Source organism: Scyliorhinus torazame, chromosome 21, assembly GCF_047496885.1.
Source record: "Scyliorhinus torazame isolate Kashiwa2021f chromosome 21, sScyTor2.1, whole genome shotgun sequence".
NCBI lineage: Eukaryota > Metazoa > Chordata > Chondrichthyes > Carcharhiniformes > Scyliorhinidae > Scyliorhinus > Scyliorhinus torazame.
This window is the reverse complement of record NC_092727.1, coordinates 86,012,462-86,039,618: the sequence shown is the minus strand read 5'-3', so window position 1 is coordinate 86,039,618 and position 27,157 is coordinate 86,012,462. Positions and strand designations below refer to the sequence as shown.

The 27,157-nt window shown below is 49.8% G+C and overlaps 1 protein-coding gene across 11 annotated transcripts in view; it reads right to left on the bottom strand.

Moving 5' to 3' along the window:
- Positions 1-27,157, bottom strand: part of LOC140398384 (formin-like protein 1) — a 383,709-nt gene that overhangs the window by 87,587 nt on the left and 268,965 nt on the right. For all 11 annotated transcript variants that reach the window (XR_011937470.1, XR_011937471.1, XR_011937472.1 and 8 more), the window contains 4 exons: positions 12,372-12,446; positions 5,877-5,987; positions 4,167-4,316; positions 272-373 (listed from right to left, as the gene is read on the bottom strand). Coding sequence is in view for 8 of the 11 variants with exons in the window: in XM_072487008.1 (XP_072343109.1) it covers positions 272-373; positions 4,167-4,316; positions 5,877-5,987; positions 12,372-12,446 (438 nt within the window). In the remaining 3 variants the exon portion in view is untranslated. The remainder of the gene's footprint in view (positions 1-271; positions 374-4,166; positions 4,317-5,876; positions 5,988-12,371; positions 12,447-27,157) is intronic.

The window sequence follows — 27,157 nt, the reverse complement described above, 5'->3', positions numbered from 1 at the left end:
TGAGTCTCTGCCCTTCCAGAAGTGAAAAAACAGCAAGATTGTTGCCCTCTGCACATTTTTGCAGCGAAAAGGCCTGATCTTTTTGTTGTTGGTTCTAAGGCCTCAGCTCCGGCTTTCACCTTGGAGTGAACCAGTTGCTCATGTTCTGTTCCCCCCATTTCATTCTAGACTCATGGGAAGGTGGCAACCTTACTCGGTTTCTACAGGGCTTGCCCAACTCTAACCTCTGCGGTGATGCTGCTCATAGCTCCAGTCACACAAGCACACTCACCTTGAGGCCTTCGACCTCTTTGTGGGACTGTATCAGCTGTTTCTCCAGCTCTGCAATTTTCATCATGGAGTCGTTCTCGGCCTCCTGGAGCTTCTCTGTTAGCTGAACAAAACAAAGCACAAAGGATGGGAATTAAAATGCAAACAATGAAAAAATGTCCCAGTTAAACAAATTGTTAGGATGCGATCGAACAATTTTATTCCCAGCTCCCCAGCAGTTTTATCCTCATTCAATAAGATTCTAAGCAAGAGAATAGACCTCAGTTGCTCAACACCTGAATGGTATCCACTGTCTGAAAGGGCAGTGGAATCAGAATCAACAGTATCTTTCAAAAAGAAATCTACATAGCTGAAAAGTAAAATGTTACAGGTCTGCTGGGGAGGAGTAAGCTTGGGGAACGAAATGAATAGCTTTGTTAAACAAACATCAAAGGCATGATGGGCCGATACGCCTTCTTCTGTTACATACGTTCCATAGGTGGGATATGCTGACCCTTCTGGTCCCGACGAAGGTGACCTCCTGCGGCGGGTTTCCCAGTGGCGAGGTGGGCAAGCCATCTAAAACACCATGGACCTCGTTCCCGCCTGCAGCCAATTTCAAACTACCTCTTTATTGCGATCACATTCCTTAATTTTAGTAGATTTGATTTTAACCACAGGCAGCTAAGCATCTCTTTCAGGAAACCCAACAGGTGAAAGGAGGTGAAAATCCATGAGCTACATGCCTTTGCAACACTGCTTGTGGGCTAAGGGGAACAGGAGTATTTCCTCCCTGGACCAGTGAGTTATCCAATCAAGACCCTCAGCACCTACCACATCTGCCCCCCAATTGCCACCACCAGTCCAATTGTGCCAGCTGTCGGTGGGAAACCAGAGAAGAACAACTTAAACATTCAAGAAACTTGTAAGTGTGAGTTACCCAACCTCAAAACACCTCCCCTGAGCTAATATCCAGAAGCAGGATTCCATGGCTCAAATCGGGCCCAAATGACAGTGAAATGATATTGCCTCCGTCTGGTCGCCCAAAGTTTTCACGAGGGTGGGGGAAATCTAGGCTTGCAAACTTACCAGCTCTCCTGCTGAGACCAATTAAGATTATTGAGGGCTCGCTGAGAGCCCATCTTTCTGAAGACTTTTGAATTTGCTGGGGGCAGCCAACATTTTGGAGCTGCCTGCCTCAGACTAGCTGAAGGCAGGTGTGGACCAAGTCAGCAGTGACTCTAGAGCATCTCACAGCTCACCAGTGTATCACCAGGTGATATGATACCCTCTTCGCCAAGGTTAGACAACTCATCAGACTCACAACTGATAGGGCATCACAGGTCCAGTGGGCACTATGTCCGATGCCTGGCGTGGTCAAATGGTGCCCTTTAATACCACCCTGCAAAGGTCTGCATCATGGTGATGGTCTGCATCACTCTCCATAACATGGCCCAGAGAGATATTGACCTTGAGGACAGTGAAGCCTGGAAGGATACAGGGGAGAAGCAGGTTTTGCTTTTGTTTGGTCATTGGCTGTCGACGTCGCTGGCGGGGCCAGCATTTGTTGCCCATCCCTTATTGCCCTTGAAATGAGTGTCTTGCTAGGCCATTTCAGAGGGCATTTATGAGTCAACCACAGATCTGTGGTTCTGGAGTCATATGGAGGCTCTAAATGAGACCCTCACTTCATTTAATGCACCTTCATTCCTGCCCTCAAAGCTCGATTTTGACAAGAAACATGTTGCCATTATTCTTCGGTTCCTTGCAACATGTGGAGCTTCCAAATGCTTCATTCAAGACAGATAATAAGCAGGAGGTGGGGCTCTCCCGAAGATGGGAGCTCCTCTCTCCTGATCCTCAGAACAACTGTCTGGATTGGGCCCATTGACTGACTGGGTGGAGGTGTACTCCGACAGTGTGTCACCTGTAATAGGGTGTTAGGACTACCACTGGAGTTGGGGAATCTCCTGTTTCTAAGGTACACCTACACTCAGTCAGTGAACGGGCCCAATCCAGACAATGGTTCTGACGATCAGGAGAGAGGAGCTCCCATCTAGGGGATCCATAGAATCCCTACAATGCAGAAAGAAGCCATTTGGCCCATCGAGCCTGCACCAATCTTCCGAAAGTGCACTCTCCCCAGGTCCACTCCCCACCCTACCTCCACGCACTGATCATGGCCAATCCACCTAACCTTCACATCTTTGGACTGTGAGAGGAAAACGGAGCACCCGGAGGGAACAAACACAGACATAGGGAGAACGTGCAGACTCAGCACAGACAGTGACCCAAGGCCGGAATCGAACCCGGGCCCCTGACACTGTGAGGCAGCGGTGCTAACCACTGTGCCACCGTGCCGCCAGAAAGCTTTCACATTCCTTCAGAAACTCCTCATTACCTGCTTCTAGATTGAAGAATGGGGTCGTGCCTGCCCTCCTAATTAAGATAAATGGAATATCACCAGTGACTTTATTCTAGCACCTATAGCATAGCAAAATTTTCCACACATTTCATTGTCACGGTATCATGGACAGAACATACTGGCAATCTTGAATTTTACATCTTCAGAAAATGTTCAAATCCCAACTGTGAAGCAAATATCTGGCATGCTCCAGGGTCTTTCTGATACCCATTCATATTACAGAAAATAGAAGTGGATCCTCCCACAGTCCAAAGATGTGCAGGTTTGGTGGATTGGCCATGATAAATTGCCCTTAGTGTCCAAAATTGCCCTTAGTGTTGGGTGGGGTTACTGGGTTATGGGGATAGGGCGGAGGTGTTGACCTTGGGTAGTGTGCACTTTCCAAGAGCCGGTGCAGACTCGATGGGCCGAATGGCCTCCTTCTGCACTTTAAGTTCTATGACTATGAACTGGCTTACTCAGCACCAGATTCCTCCCCATTCATACCCTGGAGGAGTCAACATCAGAACAACTCCTACACACACTGTTCCTGAGAGACTGTGTTGCTAACTCTCCTATTCTGGCTGTGAACCTGCCCTGATCTGTGAAAGGCTCGCATTGACCTTTGTGGGCACACAGAGCGGGTCAGAATGGGAAAAAAGTCTGCCGAAAGCCATTGGTAACAGAAAACCTTGGTGCCATTGATAGTCTCCCTTGTGATGTAACTCATGATGAGGGTACGTGTGTTTGTGTGTGGGCTGAATATATCCCACCCCCAGAAGCTGAGTTAGCATGGAGCTAACCTGTTCCACATCTGCCAATCCTGCAGCCATAGCGTGCAATGGGCGGGCTTAACACAGGCAAAATAGGACTTCTGCCTCTCATTGGGGAGGAAAACCTGCCCTCTGGAGCCGCTGGCCAATTGGATTGGCTGACAGATTCACTTGGGCCTGTAGCACCAAGAATGCATTAGTGGTCGCTGCTGGTACTGCAAGAAGAGGATAAAGAAGTCCCAATGCATCACCAAAGCCAAGGTCTTGGGCGGGAACCCTTTGAGAGGGGTTTAGGGTGGCAGAGGTGGTGGCTCCATCTTAGGTAGGCCGCCACCCGATGCATAAAGGTCATCCCATGAAGGTCGAACATCCCCCTTCCTTCCCGCACTTTGATGATTAACGTTAAAAAATAAGGCTGTTTGCTCTCATTCGCCTGCCCATGTCATTTTATGGCATGGGTTGTATATTACTAGGTCAGTTGGCTTGGTAACAAGACCAATACTTATTTAAATATGACGGGTGGGCTGCTGTTTTTTTCGCCCGCCCAACCCGTATTATGGGGATGGGTGGGAATGTGGTGGGGTGGCAAACTGCCCTGTTTACATGCCATCTCCATTAGAAACACAACTGGTGGGGGCATGTCTCTTTCTGCCACTCTCTCTGTGGTATGAATCACATTGTTTATCCTTGTGGGTAGAACATGAACCGCCCATACTCCCCTCAGACTAAACATTGGCTACCTGTGTTACTTGTTCCTGTAGCTCTTCGACATGTTCCAACACAGCATTCTTGGTCTCTGCATCCTCCAACAAAGCGCCAACATCAAATACGTTATCCAGATAGGCTTGGATCTGCACCTGCAACCTCTCACTTTCTGATGACTTCAGTTTCTGCAAACAGTACAAGATGGTATTTTACTGGATTCCCCACCAGAAACAAATGGGGAGTTCTCAGACAAACCTTCCCTTAAGTGTGTAACAAGTTCGTTTGCTATCTTAACCCATAGGAATGCATCTGATGAACCAGCTTGGAGGGGGATTTTGCACAAGCTTTAAGCACTGGGATGGGAAGGGTCTCACCTGTAAATTCCATTCTGTAGAATAGAAGGACAGTATTCATTCTGAGCTATAAAACCCATATTATCTTTCATATTGGAGCCATTGAGCTGTGAGCAAGGGATGATAACTTGGGTCGGAATTTTCCAGCCGTTTATATTGGCAGGATCAACCGAGATTTTAGTTTTTGCCAAAACCTTCCACAGCACCACAGTGGGGCGGGATGTAATTTAAAAAAACATATTTTGGAGAATATTATGCTTTTCTGTAAAGAAAGCTGAGTGGTTGTTTGTGCTTGAGTGTAAATGATTCAATTAAGCTGAGGAAAGGTTACTGGAGACAATGTGTCTGGTAGAGTTGGGAGATAAAAAGGATGGAGGTGCTAAATACATGTATCTGTGATAAAAAGAGTGGATGTGTAAGTAAATAAGTTGTGTTGAGAAATTTGCATTAGAAGATAGATATGGATTTGGCTTTTCAGTTGTTAAATTCCAATGCGGAATAAAAAGCTTTTAGTGCTTGCAAGGATTTCATAAATAAACAAGGAAGGTTATTAATTTTTATTTGACCCCCAAAAAAGAGGCAATAGAAAAAACATGAAAGATTTTTATATTTTGAAAAGTTAAGTTCAAAGAGGTGCTGAGGACAATGAAATCAAGAAGAAAGGGAAAAGATGTTGAGCTGAGGTGTGTTGACTGTAAGATGAAGACCTCCTGGGGACAGCTCTATGCTGGGAAAAGATGCAAAGTTTGGGTCAGCCATCCTGTCAAACCAGAAAAGCTTTTGTGCAGAAAGTAGTCTTGTTCCTGAATATTCTTGTATTTACACAACAGAGTGGAAGCAAATGAGAAGTTGCCTGGTATAACCTTACAAAGGTGATAGCAGTTTTGCCTTGGGTAATATTACTAGACTTTTAAAGTTAAAATCTATCAGGAAGTGTTGCCAAGCGGTGATAACTGGTATTCGGTATTACCGGTTAAGCGGTATTCTGACCAAGTGATATTTTGTGAGAGGGTGTATCTTGTTCTTGTTTTAACTGTGTAATTCTAATCTTGTGCATTTAAATTTTATTTTCTCCTTGTTAATAAATGTTTTAATATATTTAAAAATTCAAAAAATGTTATTGGAATTCTATGCCAGTGAGATCAGTATGGCTTCTACTCATTCCAGAATACATAAAGAGGGCTATAATCAGTAAGACTGGTTTCCCTCTGGGAGCTGGCTTACTCTGAAAATAGATGGGAGTATTCTTCTAAAATATGTTCTTACATTACCAGAGTAGGCATCCAAATACTAAAAATAGATTGCATCGCCTCCACTAAACCATGCCGGGGGTGGGGGGGTTAGGAGAAAATCCCAGCCCGTATTTTCAGCCTTCAACTTGTGCTCTCTTACCTTAAGATACTCATCCAGTCCCAGCATGGTGAACTCAAACTGGAGATGGACCCGGAAATTCATGTCCTCGACAGAATGCACAACGATGTTAATGAACTGCATACAGGCAACCTATGGAGAGGGACAGAGAGAGAGAGAAAGAAGGGAAAGTCACTGTATTGTGATTAATGCTGATAGGGAGAGGCATTAAAAGCATCTCCAGAAAGCAAACAAGTAAAGATAAGCCAAGGTTACTCTTTGGAGGATGGTATATTTAAACTGAGACACAGAGTAACACATCATAGAATGTGTAGCCTGCACACTATGAGCAGGGTCAATGCGCATGCCCCTCGTGTGAGCAGGGTCAGTGCGCAAGCCCCCAGTGTGAGCAGGGTCAGTGTGCAGTCCCCTAGTATGAGTAGCGTCAGTGCGCATGCCCCTAGTGTGAGCAGGGTCAGTGTGCAGGACCCTAGTATGCGCAGGACCCTCGTGTGAGCAGCATCAGTGCGCATGTCCCCAATGTGAGCAGGGTCAGTGTGCAGGACCCTAGAGTGAGCTGGATCAGTGCGTAGGCTTCGAGAGCGAGAAGGATCAATATGCAGGTCCCTAGTGTGAGCAGGATCCGTGAGCAGTCCCCTAGAGTGAGCAGGGTCTGTGCGCAGGGCCATACTCGGAGCAGTGCCAGTGTACAGGGCGTTACTCAGAGCAGGGGTGGTGCACAAGGCCCTACTCTGAGCAGGGGCAGTATGCAGGGCCCGAGAGTGAGCAGGGTCAGTGTGCAGTACCCTAGTGTGTGTAAGCAGGATCAGTTTGCACAAGCCTGAAGAGTGAGCAGGATCAGTGCGCAGGTCCCTAGAGTGAGCAAGGGCAGTACGCAGGGCTGTACTTTGAGCAGGAGCAGTGCGCAGAGCCCTACTCTGAGCAGGGGCAGTGCGCAGGGTCCTACTCTGAGCAGGAGCAGTGCGCAGAGCCCTACTCTGAGCAAGGGCAGTGCGCAGAGCCCTATTCTGAGCAGGAGCAGTGCGCAGGACCTTACTCTGAGCAGGAGCAGGAGCAGTGCGCAGAAACCTACTCTGAGCAAGGGCAGTGCGCAGGGCTGTATTCTGAGCAGGGGCAGTGCAAGGTCTCTAGCGTGAGCATGGTCAGTGTGCAGGGCCCGAGAGTGATCAGGGTCAGTGTGCAGTACACTAGTGTAAGCAGGATCAGTTTGCAGGCCGTTAGTCTGAGCAGGGGCAGTGCGCAGAGCCCTACTCTGAGCAGGGGCAGTGTACAGGGTCCTACTCTGAGCAGGGGCAGTGCACAGGGTCCTACTCTGAGCAAGGGCAGTGCGCAGAGCCCTACTCTGAGCAGGGGAAGTGAGCAGGGTCCTACTCTGAGCAGGGGCAGTGTTCAGGACCCTACTCTTGAGCAGGGGCAGTGCGCAGGACCCTACTCTGAGCAGGGGCAGTGTGCAGGACCCTACTCTGAGCAGGGGCCGTGCGCAGGGCCCTACTCTGAGTAGGAGCAGTGTGCAGGGCCCTACTCTGAGCAGGAGCAGTGCGCAGGGCCCTACTCTGAGTAGGAGCAGTGCGCAGAGACCTACTCTGAGCAATGGCAGTGCGCAGGGTCCTACTTTGAGCTGGGGCAGTGTGCAGGGCCCTATTCTGAGCAGGGTGTGGTAAACCATTGTATTGTACTGTTGTATTGTTACATGCCTGGGCCTGTCCCTGCTGGCTTCGTCTGTGGCTCCTCCCCTCGGGCTCATGTATAAAGGTAGCCAACCTTTGGCCCTGCCCTCATTCTGGGACCGGCTGCCAGCAGGTGTCTTTAAGCTGATTAAAGCCACAGTTTCTCTCCCAACTCCTCGTCTGTCATCTTTGATGATACATCAATTTAATCAGCTTAAAGTTTTCAGATGGATCCATCGCTCAAACCTGATCGCCTGGAGCTGGACCCTCAAGCAGCCGACGCCACTATTACGTTTGAACACTGGCTACGCTGCTTCGAATCGTACGTCGAGTCCTCCGTGATCGCCGTCGCCGAGACCCACAAGCTGCGAATCCTCAACTCCCGGGTGAGCCCGCAAGTATTCCTTATTATCAGGGACGCTGACTCGTATGAGGAGGCGATAACGCTGTTGAAAGGACAGTATGTTAAGGGAGTCAACGAGGTGTATGCTAGGCATCTCCTTGCCACGAGGCGACAGCGCCCGGAGAATCGCAAGCCGAATTTCTGCACACGTTGCGGGTACTCTGCCGGAACTGCAGTTGTAAGGCGGTATCGGCTGTCAAGCACATAGAGTTGCTGATCCAGGACGCCTATGTCGCAGGCATAAAAATCGAATTACATCCGCCAGCGCCTACGAGAAAGGGGTACACTCGACCTCAAAGAAACAGTACAGATTTCGGACTCATTGGAAGTGGCCTTCCGCAACTTGGATGCCTACACCTCCGACCACGCGGCACCCTCGTGGACGTCGTGGGCACCGCCATCACCCGATCCGGGGGCGCCGCAAGCCTGCCAATCCCGGAGGCCCAAAATGCTACTTCTGTGGCCAGGGTAAGCACCCCAGGCAACGCTGCCCAGGGAGGAGCGTGATCTGCAACGGGTGCGGTAAGAAGGGCCACTTCTCTAACGTCTGCCAGGCCCGACCTGTTTGTATGCCCAGCAGTGCTGTATGTACCTTGTGGGGGCTGCCATCTTCGACGCCACCCGCCACGTGCGACCCGTGAGGGCCGCCATCTTCGACGCCACCCGCCACGTGCGACCCGTGGGGGCCGCCATCTTGGCCGCCATCTTCGATGCCACCTGCCACTTTTGACCTGCTGGGGCCGCCATCTTTGAATCGCCCCGCCGCCTCCCGGAAACCCTGCTCATCCGATCGGCCCGCCCACCTTCCGAAGATCGTCTCCATCACCCTCGACCAGTCTCGACCTCACCACCTCGCCAAATCCATGATGGCAGTCCAGATCAACGGTCACGAGACGACCTGCCTGTTCAACTCCGGGAGCACAGAGAGTTTTATTCACCTAGATACGGTACGGCGCTGCTCCCTCCCAATCTTACCCGTGACCCAGAAAATCTCCCTGGCTTCCGTATCTCATTCCGTGGAAGTCCGTGGTACTGTGTTGCAACCCTTACAGTACGGGGCGTTGAGTTCAAAGGGTTCAAACTCTACGTCCTCCCACAACTCTGCACTGCGGTGCTACTAGGTCTTGACTTCCAGTGCCACCTCAAAAGTATCACCTTGGAGTTCGATGGACCCCTACCCCTCCTCACCGCATGTAGCCTCTCGACCCTTAAGGTCGCCCCACCCCTGCTCTTCGCTAACCTCACCCCGGACTGTAAGCCCGTCGCCACTAGGAGTAGACGATACAGTGCTCGGGACAAGGCCTTTATCAGGTTGGAGGTCCAGCGACTCCTGCAGGAAAGGATCATAGAGGCCAGTACTACCCCCTGGAGAGCCCAAGTGGAGGTCGTCAAAACTGGGGAGAAGCACCGGATGGTCATCGACTACAGTCAGACCATCAACCAGTACACGCAGCTCGATGCGTACCCCCTTCCCCGCATATCTGACATGGTCAATCAGATTGCGCAGTACCGAGTCTTCACCACCATCAATTTGAAGTACGTGTACCACCAGCTCCCTAGCCGCCCTGAGGACTGCCAATACACTGCCTTCGAGGCAGATTGCCGCCTCCACCACTTCCTCAGGGTCCCCGTCGGCATCACCAATAGGGTCTCGGTCTTCCAACAGGAGATGGACCGAATGGTTGACCAGTACGGGCTGTAGGCCACGTTCCCGTGTCTGGATTATGTCACCATCTGCGGCCATGACAAGCAGGACCATGATGCTAATCTCCAAAAATTCCTCCACACCGCCAAGCTCCTTAACCTCAGATACAATAAGGAGAAATGCGTTTTCCTCATAACCCGTCTAGCCACCCTTGGCTACGTTGTGGAAAACGGAGTCCTAGGGCCCGACGCCGACCGCATGCGCCCCCACTGGAACTTCCCCTCCCCCACTGCCTCAAGGCCCTGAAGAGATGCCTGGGGTTCATTTCCTACTATGCGCAGTGGGTCCCCAATTATGTGGACAAGCCCGCCCACTCATTAAATCCACCCTTTTTCCCCTGACGGCTGAGGCCCGCCTTGCTTTCAACCGCATCAAAGCAGATATTGCCAAAGCCGCGATGCACACTGTAGACGAGTCCATCCCGTTCCAGGTGGAGAGCGATGCGTCCGACATTGCCCTGGCCGTTACCCTCAACCAGGCGGGCAGGCCCGTGGCTTTCTTCTCCCGTACCCTCCAGGGCTCCGAGATTCGACACTCCTCCATCGAAAAGGAAGCCCAAGCCATTGTGGAAGCTGTGCTACATTGGAGGCATTACCTGGCCGGCAGGCGATTCACTCTCCTCACTGACCAACGGTCGGTTGCCTTCATGTTCAATAACGCACAGCAGGGCAAGATCAAGAATGACAAGATCCTACGGTGGAGGATCAAACTCTACACCTATAATTATGATATCTTGTATCGACCTGGGAAGTTCAATGAGCCCCCAGATGCCCTATCCCGCGGTACATGTACCAGCGCACAGGTAGACCGACTTCGGGCCCTCCACAATGACCTCTGTCACCCGGGGGTCACCTGGTTCTTCCACTTCATCAAGGCCCGCAACCTGCCTTACTCCATCGAGGTCAGGACCATGACCAGGGACTGCCAGGTCTGCGCGGAATGCAAACCGCACTTCTATCGGCAGACAGAGCACATCTGGTAAAGGCCTCCCACCCCTTTGAGCGCCTCAGCGTCGATTTCAAAGGGCCCCTCCCCTCCACTGACCGTAACGTGTACTTCCTCAACATCATTAATGAGTACTCACATTTCCCTTTCGCCATCCCATGCCCTGACATGACCTCTGCCACAGTCATCAAGGCCCTGAACGGCCTCTTCACCTTGTTCGGTTTCCCCACCTATATCCATAGTGATCGGGGTTCCTCCTTCATGAGTGATGAGCTGCGTCAGTTCCTGCTTAGCAAGGGCATCGTCTCAAGCAGGACTACCAGCTACAACCCTCCGGGGAAACGGACAGCTGGAGAGGGAGAACGCGACGGTCTGGAAGGCCGTCCTTCTTGCCCTACAGTCTAGAAGTCTCCCTGTCTCCCGCTGCTCCACTCCATCCGGTCGCTCCTGTGTACCACCACCAATGTGACCCCTCATGAGAGGATGTTTGTTTTCCCCAGGAAGTCCACCTCAGGGGTCTCGCTCCCATCCTGGCTGACGGTCCCAGGGCCCGTCCTCCTCCGGAAGCATGCGAGGAGCCATAAGTCAGATCCACTGGTCGAAAAGGTCCTTCTCCTCCATGCTTACCCCCAATATGCCTACGTGGCACATCATGACGGGCGGGAGGACACAGTCTCCCTTCGGGATTTGGCACCCGCAGGTTCCCCAGTGACCATCACCACTACCCCCGATCCACAAACTGTCTCCCCCCATTGCTACTCATCTACTACGAGACGTAGAAGACAACACGCTCCTGGACACGCAGGCCTCAACACCACATCCGATACCAATATCCACACCACAGCCGGGACTGAGGCGGTCACAGGGAAAACTCAAAGCCCCCGACAGACTCGATCTATAGCTCAACCCGCCCACTTCACCCCCGTCGGACTCTTTTTTTTAACAGGGGGTGAATGTGGTAAACCACTGTATTGTATTGTTACATGCCTGGGCTTGTCCCTGTTGGCTCCTCCTGTGGCTGCTCCCCTCGGGCTGATGTATAAAGGTGGCCAACATTCGGCCCTGCCCTCATTTTGGAACCGGCTGCCAGCAGGTGTCTTTAAGCTGATTAGAGACACCGGAAGTCTCTCCCGGCTCCTCGTCTGTCGTCATTGATGGTAAATCATAGGGGCAGTGCGCAGAGCCCTACTCTGTGCAGGGGTAGTGCACAGAGCTTCACTCTCTGCACGGGCAGTGCGTTGGGCCGTACTCTGAGCAGGGTCAGTGGGCAGGGCCGTACTCTGAGCAGGGGCAGTGATCAGGGCCGTACTCTGAGCAGGGACAGTGCGCTGGGCTTTATTCTGAGCAGGGCAGTGCGCAGAGCCCTACTGTGAGCAGAGGCAGTGTGCAGAGCTCTATTCTGAGCAAGGGCAGTGCGCAGAGCCATACTTTGAGCAGAGGCAGTACGCAGGCCCCTAGTGTTATCAGAGTCAGTGCGCAGGCGACTAGTCTTAGCAGAGTCAGTGTGCAGGCCCCTAGTGTTAGCAGTCAGTGTGCAGGCCCCTAGTGTTAGCACCAGTGCCCAGGCCCCTAGTGTTAGCACAATCAGTGAATGGCCACTTGTGTGCAAGGGCCACCCCAGGTGCACTGAACTGGCATGGCTGGTGGATGCAGATATTTTATAATACAGGACCTTGGAAGACAGGTAATTGGCTATAAGTCCCTGAGGAGCTCTCTCCTGTGACAAATCTACCAAGTGTATACAGAGCCAGACGCGAGTGTAATGTTTGAGATGTTCACAACATAATTTCTCATACCATGAAGTCAATATTGCTGTCCTCATTTCGGAAATATTCCATCAGTTTTTCAAACCGCACCTTCTCTCCACAGACCTGGAGGAACACAGTGAGAGTTAACAGATTTCCTTCTTTACTGCAATCAGTAAAGCACAAATTAACATAGTCTCATAACCTGTTGGCACGGTACCCAATTGCACCAATTGTACCGATGAGGACAATTGTTTTAATGCAGCAAGTTGTAACATTAGGGGCGGCACTGCTGCCTCACAGTGCCATGGAGACGGGTTGGATTCCAGAGATGTGCGATGTGCATGTTTTGCGTGTGTTTGTGTGTGTGTGTATGCGTGTCTGTATTCTGAAGTGTGTGTGTGTATTTGGGAGGGTGTGTGTATTCGGGAGGATGTGTGTGTGTATTCGGGAGAATGCGTATGTGTGCGTGTATATTTGAGAGAGTGTGTGTGTTCAGGAGAGTGTGTGAATGTGTGTGTATTCGAGAGAAGTGTGTATGTTTTCGGGGGAGTGTGTGTATTCAGAAGAGTTTGTGTGTATTTGGGGAGTGTGTTTATTCGGGAGAGTGCGTGTGTGTATTCAGGAGAGTCTGTATGTTGTGTGTTTGTATTTGGGAGTGTGTGTGTGTGTGTTTTCGGGAGAGTGTGTGTGTCTGTGTATTCGGGAGAGTGTGTGCATGAGTATTTGGAGGAGTGTGTGTGTGTCTGTGTGTATTTGGGAGAGTGCGGGGATTCAGGAGTGTGTGTGTATATTCAGAATGTGGAGATGCCGGCGCTGGACTGGTGTGAGCACAGTACGAAGTCTTACAACACCAGGTTAAAGTCCAACAGGTTTGTTTCGATGTCACTAGCTTTCGGAGCGCTGCTCCTTCCTCAGGTGAATGAAGAGGTATGTTCCAGAAACACATATATAGACAAATTCAAAGATGCCAAACAATGCTTGGAATGCGACCATTAGCAGGTGATTAAATCTTTACAGATCCAGAGATGGGGTAACCCCAGGTTAAAGAGGTGTGAATTACATCAAGCCAGGACAGTTGGTAGGATTTCGCAGGCCAGATGGTGGGGGATGAATGTAATGTGACATGAATCCCAGGTCCCGGTTGAGGCTGCACTCATGTGTGCGGAACTTGGCTATAAGTTTCTGCTCGGCGATTCTGCGTTGTTGCGCGTCCTGAAGGCCGCCTTGGAGAACGCTTACCCGGAGATCAGAGGCTGAATGCCCTTGACTGATGAAGTGTTCTCCGACTGGAAGGGAACATTCCTGCCTGGTGATTGTTGCGCGATGTCCGTTCATTCATTGTCGCAGCGTCTGCATGGTCTCGCCAATGTACCACGCTTCGGGACATCCTTTCCTGCAGCGTATGAGGTAGACAACGTTGGCCGAGTCGCACGAGTACGTACCGCGTACCTGGTGGGTGGTGTTCTCACGTGTAATAGTGGTATCCATGTCAATGATCTGGCACGTCTTGCAGAGATTGCCATGGCAGGGTTGTGTGGTGTCGTGGTCACTGTTCTGAAGACTGGGTCGTTTGCTGCATACAATGGTTCGTTTGAGGTTGCGCGGTTGTTTGATGGCAAGTAGTGGGGGTGTGGGGATGACCTTGGCAAGATGTTCATCATCATCAATGACGTGTTGAAGGTTGTAAAGAAGATGACGTAGTTTCTCTGCTCCGGGGAAGTACTGGACGACGAAGGGTATTCTGTCGGTTGTGTGCCATGTTTGTCTTCTGAGGAGGTCGGTGCGGTTTTTCGCTGTGGCGCGTTGGAACTGTCGATCGATGAGTCGAGTGCCATATCCCGTTCGTACGAGGGCATCTTTCAACGTCTGTAGATGTCTGTTACGCTCCTCCTCGTCTGAGCAGATCCTGTGTATACGGAGCGCTTGTCCATAGGGGATGGCTTCTTTAATGTGTTTAGGGTGGAAGCTGGAGAAGTGGAGCATCATGAGGTTATCCGTGGGTTTGCGGTAAAGCGAAGTGCTGAGGTGACCATCCTTGATGGAGACGAGTGTGTCCAAGAATGCAACTGATTTTGGAGAGTAGTCCATGGTGAGTCTGATGGTTGGATGGAACTTATTAATGTCATTGTGTAGTCGTTTCAGTGATTCTTCGCCGTGGGTCCAAAGGAAAAAAATGTCATCGATGTATCTGGTGTATAACGTCGGTTGAAGGTCCTGTGCGGTGAGTAGGTCCTGTTCAAACTTGTGCATGAAGATGTTGGCGTATTGGGGTGCGCATTTGGTCCCCATGGCTGTTCCGTGCGTCTGGATGAAGAACTTGTTGTCGAAGGTGAAGACGTTGTGATCCAGAATGAAGCGGATGAGTTGCAGAATTGCGTCTGGAGATTGGCAGTTGTCGGTGTTGAGTACTGAGGCTGTTGCAGCAATGCCGTCGTCATGGGGGATGCTGGTGTAGAGTGCCGAGACGTCCATTGTGACGAGGAATGTTCTTGGTTCAACTGGTCCATGGGTGCTGAGTTTCTGTAGGAAGTCCGTCGTGTCGCGACAGAAGCTGGGCGTACCTTGCACGATGGGTTTCAAGATGCCCTCGATGTAGCCAGAGAGGTTCTCACACAAGGTCCCATTGCTTGAAACGATAGGGCGGCCTGGTGTGTTGGCCTTATGTATTTTTGGGAGGCAGTAGAGATCTCCAATGCGGGGAGTACGTGGGATGAGAGCACGTAGGGTGCTCTGAAGATCTGGATCCAAGGTCTTGATCAGTCTGTTAAGTTGGCGGATGTGTTCCTTGGTCGGATCTGATGGTAACTGTCTGTAGAGTTCTTGGTTGTTCAGTTGTCGGTATACTTCTTTGCAGTAGTCCGTTCTGTTCAGTACGACAGTGGCCCCTCCTTTGTCTACTGGTTTGATGACGATGCTGCGGTTGGTCTTGAGAGCGCGGATGGCATTGCGTTGTGCTTGGGTGACGTTCGGGGCTGTCTTGTGAATGCGACTGATGAATCTGGCATTGACGCGACTCCTGACGGCTTGAGCATACATGTCGAGTCTAAGCCAGCGGCCTTCCGGAGGGGTCCAATTCGACTCTTTCCTCTTCGGTTGCCGCACCGCAGATCTCTCGGTCTGCTGTTCCGGTTCATTGATAGTCTGCTTGGGTTCGCAAAGAGGCCGACAGCGAACCCAAGCAGACTATCAATGAACCGTAACAGCAGACTGAGAGATCTGCGGTGCGGCAACCGAAGAGGAAAGAGTCGAATTGGACCCCTCCAGAAGGCCGCTACCTTAGACTCGACATGCATGCTCAAGCCGTCAGGAGTCGCGTCAATGCCAGATTCATCAGTCGCATTCACATGACAGCCCCGAACGTCACCCAAGCACAACGCAATGCCATCCGCGCTCTCAAGACCAACCGCAGCATCGTCATCAAACCAGCAGACAAAGGAGGGGCCACTGTCGTACTGAACAGAACGGACTACTGCAAAGAAGTATACCGACAACTGAACAACCAAGAACACTACAGACAGTTACCCGCAGATCCGACCAAGGAACACATCCGCCAACTTAACAGACTGATCAAGACCTTGGATCCAGATCTTCAGAGCACCCTACGTGCTCTCATCCCACGTACTCCCCACATTGGAGATCTCTACTGCCTCCCAAAAATACATAAGGCCAACACACCAGGCCGCCCTATCGTTTCAGGCAATGGGATCGTGTGTGATAACCTCTCTGGCTACATCGAGGGCATCTTGAAACCCATCGTACAAGGTACGCCCAGCTTCTGTTGCGACACGACGGACTTCCTACAGAAACTCAGCACCCATGGACCAGTTGAACCAAGAACATTCCTCGTCACAATGGACGTCTCGGCACTCTACACCAGCATCCCCCATGACGACGGCATTGCTGCAACAGCCTCAGTACTCAACACCGACAACTGCCAATCTCCAGACGCAATTCTGCAACTCATCCGCTTCATTCTGGATCACAACGTCTTCACCTTCGACAACAAGTTCTTCATCCAGACGCACGGAACAGCCATGGGGACCAAATGCGCACCCCAATACGCCAACATCTTCATGCACAAGTTTGAATAGGACCTACTCACCGCACAGGACCTTCAACCGACGTTATACACCAGATACATCGATGACATTTTTTTCCTTTGGACCCACGGCGAAGAATCACTGAAACGACTACACGATGACATTAATAAGTTCCATCCAACCATCAGACTCACCATGGACTACTCTCCAAAATCAGTTGCATTCTTGGACACACTCGTCTCCATCAAGGATGGTCACCTCAGCACTTCGCTTTACCGCAAACCCACGGATAACCTCATGATGCTCCACTTCTCCAGCTTCCACCCTAAACACATTAAAGAAGCCATCCCCTATGGACAAGCGCTCCATATACACAGGATCTGCTCAGACGAGGAGGAGCGTAACAGACATCTACAGACGTTGAAAGATGCCCTCGTACGAACGGGATATGGCACTCGACTCATCGATCGACAGTTCCAACGCGCCACAGCGAAAAACCGCACCGACCTCCTCAGAAGACAAACATGGCACACAACCGACAGAATACCCTTCGTCGTCCAGTACTTCCCCGGAGCGGAGAAACTACGTCATCTTCTTCACAGCCTTCAACACGTCATTGATGACGATGAACATCTTGCCAAGGTCATCCCCACACCCCCACTACTTGCCTTCAAACAACCGCGCAACCTCAAACGAACCATTGTATGCAGCAAACTACCCAGTCTTCAGAACAGTGACCACGACACCACACAACCCTGCCATGGCAATCTCTGCAAGACGTGCCAGATCATTGACATGGATACCACTATTACACGTGAGAACACCACCCACCAGGTACGCGGTACGTACTCGTGCGACTCGGCCAACGTTGTCTAACTCATTCGCTGCAGGAAAGGATGTCCCGAAGCGTGGTACATTGGCGAGACCATGCAGACGCTGCGACAACGAATGAACGGACATCGCGCAACAATCACCAGGCAGGAATGTTCCCTTCCAGTCGGAGAACACTTCAGCAGTCAAGGGCATTCAGCCTCTGATCTCCGGGTAAGTGTTCTCCAAGGCGGCCTTCAGGACGCGCAACAACGCAGAATCGCCGAGCAGAAACTTATAGGCAAGTTCCGCACACATGAGTGCAGCCTCAACCGGGACCTGGGATTCACGTCACATTACATTCATCCCCCACCATCTGGCCTGCGAAATCCTACCAACTGTCCTGGCTTGATGTAATTCACACCTCTTTAACCTGGGGTTACCCCATCTCTGGATCTGTAAAGATTTAATCACCTGCTAATGGTCGCATTCCAAGCATTGTTTGGCATCTTTGAATTTGTCTATCTATGTGTTTCTGGAACATACCTCTTCATTCACCTGAGGAAGGAGCAGCGCTCCGAAAGCTAGTGACATCGAAACAAACCTGTTGGACTTTAACCTGGTGTTGTAAGACTTCGTACTGTATATTCAGAAGAACGTGTGTGCGTATTTGGGAAAGTGTGTGTATTCAGGAGTCTCTGTGTATGTGTGCATTTGTGTCAGGTGAAGACATGTTCCAGCAATAATTAGCGACAGGAAACAGATGAAAGTCTGAACTGTGCACTGTCAGGATGCGGCAACGTTGAGAGAGAGAAGTTGTTCCAAAGTGCAACTTTCAAAAGATAATTGAATAAATACTTAAAATAGAGAAAAGGGAGCAGGGAAATCAAAGTAATTGGACAAACGCATGCAGCATACTCTCCACCTAACCCCATGTTAATCAAACATATTTACTAATGTTTTCATACTCCCAAATTTTACTTTTATAGGGCGGCATGTGGCACAGTGGTTAGCACTAGGACGAATCCCGGCCCTGGGTCACTGTCCGTGTGGAGTTTGCTCATTCTCCCCATGTCTGCATGGGTTTCACCCCACAACCCAAAGATATGCAGGTTAGGTGGATTGGCCATGCTAAATTGCCCCTTAATTGGAAAAAATAAAAATAATTGGGTACTCTAAATTTATTTTCAAACATTTTAAAAAACAATTTGACTTTTATTCAGTCTCGAATATGGATGTTGCTGCTGTGGTTGTAATTATTGAAGGTGCTATCAAAGTTCAATGTGTAGGTTAGCTGGGTTGGCCATGATATGGCAGGTGTGTGGGCTTGGGTAGAGTGCTCTTTCGGACGGTTGGTGCAGACTCAATGGTCTGAATATCCCACTGTCGGGATTCTACGGATACTCCCTGACTTTTCATGCTACGCTCATCCAGCCCCCAGTGGCTGGTGAGAGAACAGCAGCGTCATACTAAACCATGGCTTTCTTGCTCTGGGACGGGATTCTCCGTTGGCAGCGGCCCCCCGGCGATTCTCCGCCCCGCAATGGGCCGACCGGCCGCCCGTTTCCAGCCGGTCCCGCCAGTGTTAATCAAACCAGGTCCGTACCGGCGGGACCTGGCTCTACAGGCGGTCTGCGGAGTCCTCGGGGGGGGGGGGGGAGAATTTGGCCCCGGGGGGTGCCCCCACGGTGGCCTGGCCAACGATCGGGGCCCATCGGTCCGCGGGCAGGCCTGTGCCGTGGTGGCACTCATTCCCTCCGCGCCAGCTGCTGTCAACCTCCGCCATGGCCGGCTTGGAGAGGAACCCCCCTGCGCATGTGCTGGGATGCGCAGCACACAGTGGCGCTCCCACGCATGCACCAACTCGCGCCGGCCGGTGGAGGCCCTTCTGTGCCGGTTGGCGTGGCGCCAAACTCTTCGGTGCCGGCTGGCACGGCGCCAACCCCACCGGCGCCAGCCTAGCCCCTGAAGGTGCGGAGGATTCTGCACCTTCCGGGCGGCCCGCACCGGAGTGGCTCATGCCACTCCTCGGGATCAGTACAGCCCGTCCCACCCTGCCGGGTAGGGGAGAATCCCGCCCCTGGTTCTGAGCCCTGGTGCACAAACTGCAGGGACATTAATAAATTGAACTAAGGCAGGGGGTGAGCAACGGCAGCGAAGGAATGAAACTGTTAATTTGGCTTGCTGAATGTTTAGGGCAAGTCAGCAGAGGGTTTTTGGCCAATGGTTGGACTGTTTGAAAGTGTGTGGAAGCTATGTTCACTCTGTGGCTTTCTGTGCACCTGCGTCACTGCAGAACAGGAACTGAGAGCATCATGTGAAGCAGAAGTGAGAACGCCTGCAATGAACTGGACCTGGAAGAGTGCAACACACGGATACATCAAATTATCCTTCCTCTGACTCCAATTCCCCTCATTTGGTAGTTGCAAATTCACTGAGCTCTCTTGGAGGCAAGCATGATATAGCTTCACAAACATTTCTCCTTAAAACAAGACATATTTAAAATAAAAATAATGAAAAGGGGATGAATGTCTTTCAGTGTCAGAAACGCAGATGCTTCTGGGAAGGTTACGAGGAGAATTAGGTCATGGAACCAGGAGGCCATTCAGCCCATCCTGCCTATGCCAGCCCATTGACAACTATCGAATGTTTCCTTTTCCCAGCAGCCCAATATTTTCTCGTTCATCTCTGGTGCAAAGAATTTTAAGGCCAATGGGCTCAAATAGCCGGAGTTTGTTTATGATCAAATCCACTTAATAGAGGGGTTCAAAGGATTGTGATTGGGTAAACTCAGGATAGTGATTTTCATTGCTCAATCAGTCAGTAACAAGAAGAGCTGGCATTGATGAACATCAGCAAAAGACAGGCCGGAGGTTGTTAGAACCGGAAATGATCGACTAGGAACAGTGATGGAAGCAAGATCCATAGACCGGGATTTTCTTTGTAAATACTCCCATTTCAATTCCTTGAAAACCCACCAGTGAAGGAGAGGGAGACTATTTGAGGACTTCCCTGGCCGTAAAAGCTTTTGAAAGGGAGCGTGGTGTAATGTCTCCTGGTTCCCATAAGTCAGAAGTAATCACACTTATGGCTCAAATTACTGGTGCTTCATTGAGTGTATTTCTTGCTGCTCTCCACGTGACTGGGAGACTGGTGGTCTGATACTTGCATGGACCTGCAGTCCAGCAGTGAAACAGGGCATCCTGGGATATATATTCACATTACAGTTAGTTCCGAGCTCTTTACAAATAGTCTAACAATATAACAGTGGATAAATATTAGAAAATGTCAGCGAATTATACACACATGTTCTGGTCATGTCCTAAACTTGTTAGCTTTTGGGTCTCCTTCTTCAACACCATGTCAAGGATTCTTGGGATTAAGCTGGAGCGTTGACCGCAGGTGAACATTTTTGGGGCCTCAGACTCGCCAGAGCTGCAGATGAGGACGAAGGCAGGTGCCCTTGCCTTTGCCTCGTTGATAGCCCGGAGGCGAGTTCTGCTTGGGTAAGGGACTCCGGTTCCGCCCAGTGCCTCGGCCTGGATGAGTGATCTTATGGAATTTTTGTTCTTAGAGAAGGTCAAGTACATCCTGAGGGAATCGGCGGAAGGGCCCTACTCGAGATGCAGTCTTTCATTTCCTACTTCAGGGAGCTGATCGTCGTCAGATGTTGGGAGGCGAGGGGGTTTCTGGTTATGTTTTGTTTTCTTTTTAGGGGTGGAGTTAAGGAGGGTGGTTAAGTTTGGAGTTGTATTTGTTAATGCTGTGGTTTTACTGTGCTATAATGAAAAAAAAAATTTATAAAAATATATGCTTTTTAAAATTAGAAAATGAAAAATTGTTAAGCTGCATTGGAAGAAACCCACTTCACAGAGCTGGCAGACGCCTGATAGGCCAAATGACCTAATTCGCTGCTGTAAGTGAAAACAGCAGCCAGGGGAGGGTTTTTTTTGAATGAAATGTGATGGGCGCTGATCTCTAAAAGCAAGTCAGCTCAGTGGAGACCTCCAGTGCCTTCACTCACCTGAGTTCTCAGAATGGTTCTTGATGGGCCGAAGGGCCTCTTCTGTACAGTCTGATTCTATGGTTCTTTGCCTTAATGGTGGAGGGTATATTATGATCATAGTCATAAGATTAATAGTAAGAGCACCCCTACCTAAAAATCTAAATATTTGAATGCTTGATTCAGAGAGGTTTAAACCTCACCAGGAATGTCTTTTACTCCAACCCCTCCCTGGCTGACCTGGGTCAATGATAAAGTACCAAGTGGGATTTGAGAAGTCCATCAGTGGGGTGGGGACGAAATGGGAATAGAGGTCCATTGGTAGCTCAGATAGTCACAGTATGGCATAAATATCAACCGTCCATCACTGCCCACCCTCAGTGGGTGGGGGCGAGGAGGAAAGAAATGTTAAAGAGATAATGAACAGCAGAGTTCTGATTAAGATTAAGGCAGATTTTGAGATGGGTCTGAATATGCCAGGACGTGACTTTTAATATTTCACCATACCACCTCAAACAACTACTTGCTTTAGTATTGTAAAACATCCCAAAGCTTCACCGGGTAAACTTTCACACCCAAGGCAGGCGAGGGATGCTATCTCACAGCATTCTCTTTACTGCTGTACTTCTTCTGAAGGTGTCGATTCAGATAATATTTTCTCTTTGTTTTCACCGTTAACGAGTGAAGTACCAGCCCTAATGATAGCAATAAATGTGGAAGCATTTATTTAACCAGGACAAGCTGAAACAATGACTGAGGTGATGAAGAGCTTGGCATCAGATACCTTCAGGCTCATTACGCCTCTCAACACCATTAATCTCATCAGTTAATTCATTTTTAACAGTTCTGCTGCAAATCCTTCACAGAAAGGCCCGCACTGTACTGATTGCTGTTCTATTCCTCAGCGAGGCCGGAGACACTGGGCACAGATGGTAAAGTGTTTCCGCATACAGTTATCAGTAGGGGGAACTGTTGTTCATTGTAAGAGTTGTCCTGAACCTAAAGAGATTAGTGACAGTGCAGAGGTGGCCATGGTGACACAGCTTTAGTCCCCTGCACTCATTTTCATACACACAATACATATAAGTGTACATTTACTTATTGAACATCTATTGCTATTCAGTGACCAAAGAAGCAAAGCACACACAACAATCAAAAAAGAACTTTTGTCTTCCTATTTACCAACGCACATACATCGAGGTTACAAAGTGCAAGCCATGTAAATATGCATATTGAGGCCACAGGACTAATCATGGTGTCTATTATTAACTTCCTAGTTGGAAACGTGACAGGCCTGAATTCCCAATTTGCCACATGTGGCTATTGGAAAGAGAATGCTTCCCACAAGGGGGTACATGAAGTTTAGCTGGTCTAGCTCAGTTGGCTGGATGGCTGGTTCATGATGCAGAACGAGGCCAAAAGTGCGGGGTCACTCCCCGTACCAACTCAGGTTATTCAACCTTGCCCCTTGCCCAAATGTGGTGGTCTTAGATTAAATCACCACGAGTAAGCTGTCCCTCTCAAAGGCCTATGGTCACCTGGGACTATGGTGACTTTACATGGTAGTTAGCTATTGTTGTGGGAGGTTAGTTGGGGAATGTTCCCCAGCACCAGGCCGATTTAGGCCCATTCTGCTCCAAGTGGTCCCGCAATGTAAAACTGTAGTTAATATAAAGTGACCATGTCATGGTTGAATAGACTGTTCCAGGCAGTTCATAGTTCTCAACATGTTATGTGGAACCTGGTTATATGTTCGCAGCTAGGGAGCATTTTCCTGGAGATCGGGGGTGGGGAGATTAGTTGACCCTATTGGCTTGAAGAGTCTCACCGCTGCTGCTCGGAGCAGTTTGGGAGATAATGATTGACTGTTCCGAGGAACCACCCACCTCTTCAGACTTGCACCCTGTAACCAATACATTATAATTACAAACCGAGTGGGATAAAATAAGCAAGTGGGCAGATCAAGAATGGATCAAATAGGATATGGTTAGGTATGAGACAACAACAAGGGAAGTGCTCCTTATGTGGGGCAGCTGAATGAAGCTAAGGATAAAGTTAAAATAAAACAGTGTTTTCTTCATAAACATGAATATTATACCAGAGAAGCACCAAACTAATTGAATGCTAAACCATGTAATACAGGCCATGATTGAACCAAATGGGAACTATGTCCCATAGCGAGTGCATTTGACCGTGTGTTTCCCGGCGTTCGCAGCGGTGATAAACACAGGTGGCACAACCTTGGTGCCAGATGGCAGTGCCAGGTTGGCATCAACAGTGCTTGGGTACCACCCTATCCCGAGGACAAGCAACCTCCGATCCCCTGGGAGACCCACCCCCATGGGTGCCATTCCGCCTGGACCCTGTTGTGGGGGCCAGTACTGAACGTCTCTCGACCGAGATCTCCAAGGCGAAGAGGATAGATCCCAACGCCTCGATTACCTCAGGGAACTGCATATTAAAGTGAGACTAGCAGTCTCGTTCTAACATGTAGATTTGCTTAAAAGTGACCCCGTCCACAATGGGCAGATTTCACATCATGACGTCTCGTGAGATCTAACATGATCTCGGGAGGCATGGTGACCCGGGTAGATCCCGGGAGCAGGATCTCCCAGCATTTACCGGCCATGTTGCGCCACAGCGTGCTGCATTTCGGGCATAGCATGGCTAGTAGATTGCGCCCAAGAGTACAAGTTGGAAGATGCAAGGAGATGGTGGTTTAGGGGCAATGTTACTCGAGTAGTAATCCAGAGGCCCAGGCTAATGCTCTAGGGACATGGGGTCAATTTCCACCATGGCATCTGGTAGAATTTAAATCAATTAATTAAATCTAGACTCAATAATGGTGACCATGCAACTTTCATTAATTGTTGTAAAACACTGCGGTAGTGGAGCAGGCTGACAGAAGAAAAAGGTATATAGGCCGAAAACATGAACAACCAAATAAGTCCCTGGCTAGGATCAATATTGATTTTCTGTCAGAGCACCCAAATCAACACAGAAACTCATTATCGCTATATAGAACTTCAAGATTGCAGTAGTTATCATGTTTACACCAAAGGACAAAAGGCCATGCTATAAATATTTCGATTTCGGCGGGAGAACAGCTGGTGAGTCAGTTTCAGCGGGAGCAGTGCGGAAGTGGCTGCTGGGAGGTAAGTCTGTCCTTTAAAAGCACTTGTCTTTGCAGGGGCAGGCCAGTCGATTTTGGCGGGAGAACAGCTGGTGAGTCAGTTTCAGCGGGAGCAGTGCGGAAGTGGCTGCTGGGAGGTAAGTCTGTCCTTTAAAAGCACTTGTCTTTGCAGGGGCAGGCCAGTCGATTTCGGCGGGAGTGGAGCAGGCTGGTTAGTCAATTTCAGTAGGAACTGAGAATTTTTTTTTTAAAATTAGTGTTTTAGGCGGGAACAGGAAGTCGACCCGCGGACGTCTGGGAAGACCCTCACCAATAAATTCTGGTGGAGAGGAAACCCGAGACACTACACGTGTAGTGTCTCCCACCCGCCCTCCTCCTCTAACCTAATAATAAAACCCATTGGTCTGAGGGAAGTACCATATTTTATTATATTATTATTATTTTTTATAAAAAAATTAATTTAATTGTTAGCCAGATCTTGGTAGAAAGTTAGAGGAATGGCAGGGAAGGGAGTGCAATGTTCCTCCTGCAGGATGTTTGAGGTGAGGGATGCAGTTAGTGTCCCTGCTGATTTTACCTGCAGGAAGTGCTGCCATCTCCAGCTCCTCCAAGACCGAGTTAGGGAACTGGAGCTGGAGTTGGAAGAACTTCGGATCATTCGGGAGGCAGAAGGGGTCATAGATAGCAGCTTCAGGGAATTAGTTACACCAAAGATTGGAGATAGGTGGGTAACTGTAAGAGGGACTGGGAAAAAGCAGTCAGTGTAGGGATCCCCTGCGGTCGTTCCCCTGAGATACAAGTATACCGCTTTGGATACTTGTGGGGGGGACGACTTACCAGGGGTAAGCCATGGGGTACGGGCCTCTGGCACGGAGTCTGTCCCTGTTGCTCAGAAGGGAAGGGGGGAGAGGAGCAGAGCATTAGTAATTGGGGACTCTATAGTCAGGGGCACAGATAGGAGATTTTGTGGGAGCGTGAGAGACTCACGTTTGGTATGTTGCCTCCCAGGTGCAAGGGTACGTGATGTCTCGGATCGTGTTTTCTGGGTCCTTAGGGGGGAGGGGGAGCAGCCCCAAGTCGTGGTCCACATTGGCACTAACGACATAGGTAGGAAAGGGGACAAGGATGTCAGGCAGGCTTTCAGGGAGCTAGGATGGAAGCTCAGAACTAGAACAAACAGAGTTGTTATCTCTGGGTTGTTGCCCGTGCCACGTGATAGTGAGATGAGGAATAGGGAGAGAGAGCATTTAAACACGTGGCTACAGGGATGGTGCAGGCGGGAGGGATTCAGATTTCTGGATAACTGGGGCTCTTTCTGGGGAAGGTGGGACCTCTACAGACAGGATGGTCTACATCTGAACCTGAGGGGCACAAATATCCTGGGGGGGAGATTTGTTAGTGCTCTTTGGGGGGGGGGGTTTAAACTAATGCAGCAGGGGCATGGGAACCTGGATTGTAGTTTTAGGGTAAGGGAGAATGAGAGTATAGAGGTCAGGAGCACAGATTTGACGTCGCAGGAGGGGGCCAGTGTTCAGGTAGGTGGTTTGAAGTGTGTCTACTTCAATGCCAGGAGTATACGAAATAAGGTAGGGGAACTGGCAGCATGGGTTGGTACCTGGGACTTCGATGTTGTGGCCATTTCGGAGACATGGATAGAGCAGGGACAGGAATGGATGTTGCAGGTTCCGGGGTTTAGGTGTTTTAGTAAGCTCAGAGAAGGAGGCAAAAGAGGGGGAAGTGTGGCGCTGCTAGTCAAGAGCAGTATTACGGTGGCGGAGAGGATGCTAGATGGGGACTCTTCTTCCGAGGTAGTATGGGCTGAAGTTAGAAACAGGAAAGGAGAGGTCACCCTGTTGGGAGTTTTTTTATAGGCCTCCTAATAGTTCTAGGGATGTAGAGGAAAGGATGGCGAAGATGATTCTGGATAAGAGCGAAAGTAACAGGGTAGTTATTATGGGAGACTTTAACTTTCCAAATATTGACTGGAAAAGATATAGTTCGAGTACAATAGATGGGTCGTTTTTTGTACAGTGTGTGCAGGAGGGTTTCCTGAAACAATATGTTGACAGGCCAACAAGAGGCGAGGCCACGTTGGAATTGGTTTTGGGTAATGAACCAGGCCAGGTGTTGGATTTGGAGGTAGGAGAGCACTTTGGGGACAGTGACCACAATTCGGTGACGTTTACGTTAATGATGGAAAGGGATAAATATACACCGCAGGGCAAGAGTTATAGCTGGGGGAAGGGCAATTATGATGCCATTAGACGTGACTTGGGGGGGATAAGGTGGAGAAGTAGGCTGCAAATGTTGGGCACACTGGATAAGTGGGGCTTGTTCAAGGATCAGCTACTGCGTGTTCTTGATAAGTATGTACCGGTCAGGCAGGGAGGAAGGCGTCGAGCGAGGGAACCGTGGTTTATCAAGGAAGTGGAATCTCTTGTTAAGAGGAAGAAGGAGGCCTATGTGAAGATGAGGTGTGAAGTTTCGGTTGGGGCGATGGAGAGTTACAAGGTAGCGAGGAAGGATCTAAAGAGAGAGCTAAGACGAGCAAGGAGGGGACATGAGAAGTATTTGGCAGGAAGGATCAAGGAAAACCCAAAAGCTTTCTATAGGTATGTCAGGAATAAGCGAATGACTAGGGAAAGAGTAGGACCAGTCAAGGACAGGGATGGGAAGTTGTGTGTGGAGTCTGAAGAGATAGGCGAGATACTAAATGAATATTTTTCGTCAGTATTCACTCAGGAAAAAGATAATGTTGTGGAGGAGAATGCTGAGCCCCAGGCTAATAGAATAGATGGCATTGAGGTACGTAGGGAAGAGGTGTTGGCAATTCTGGACAGGCTGAAAA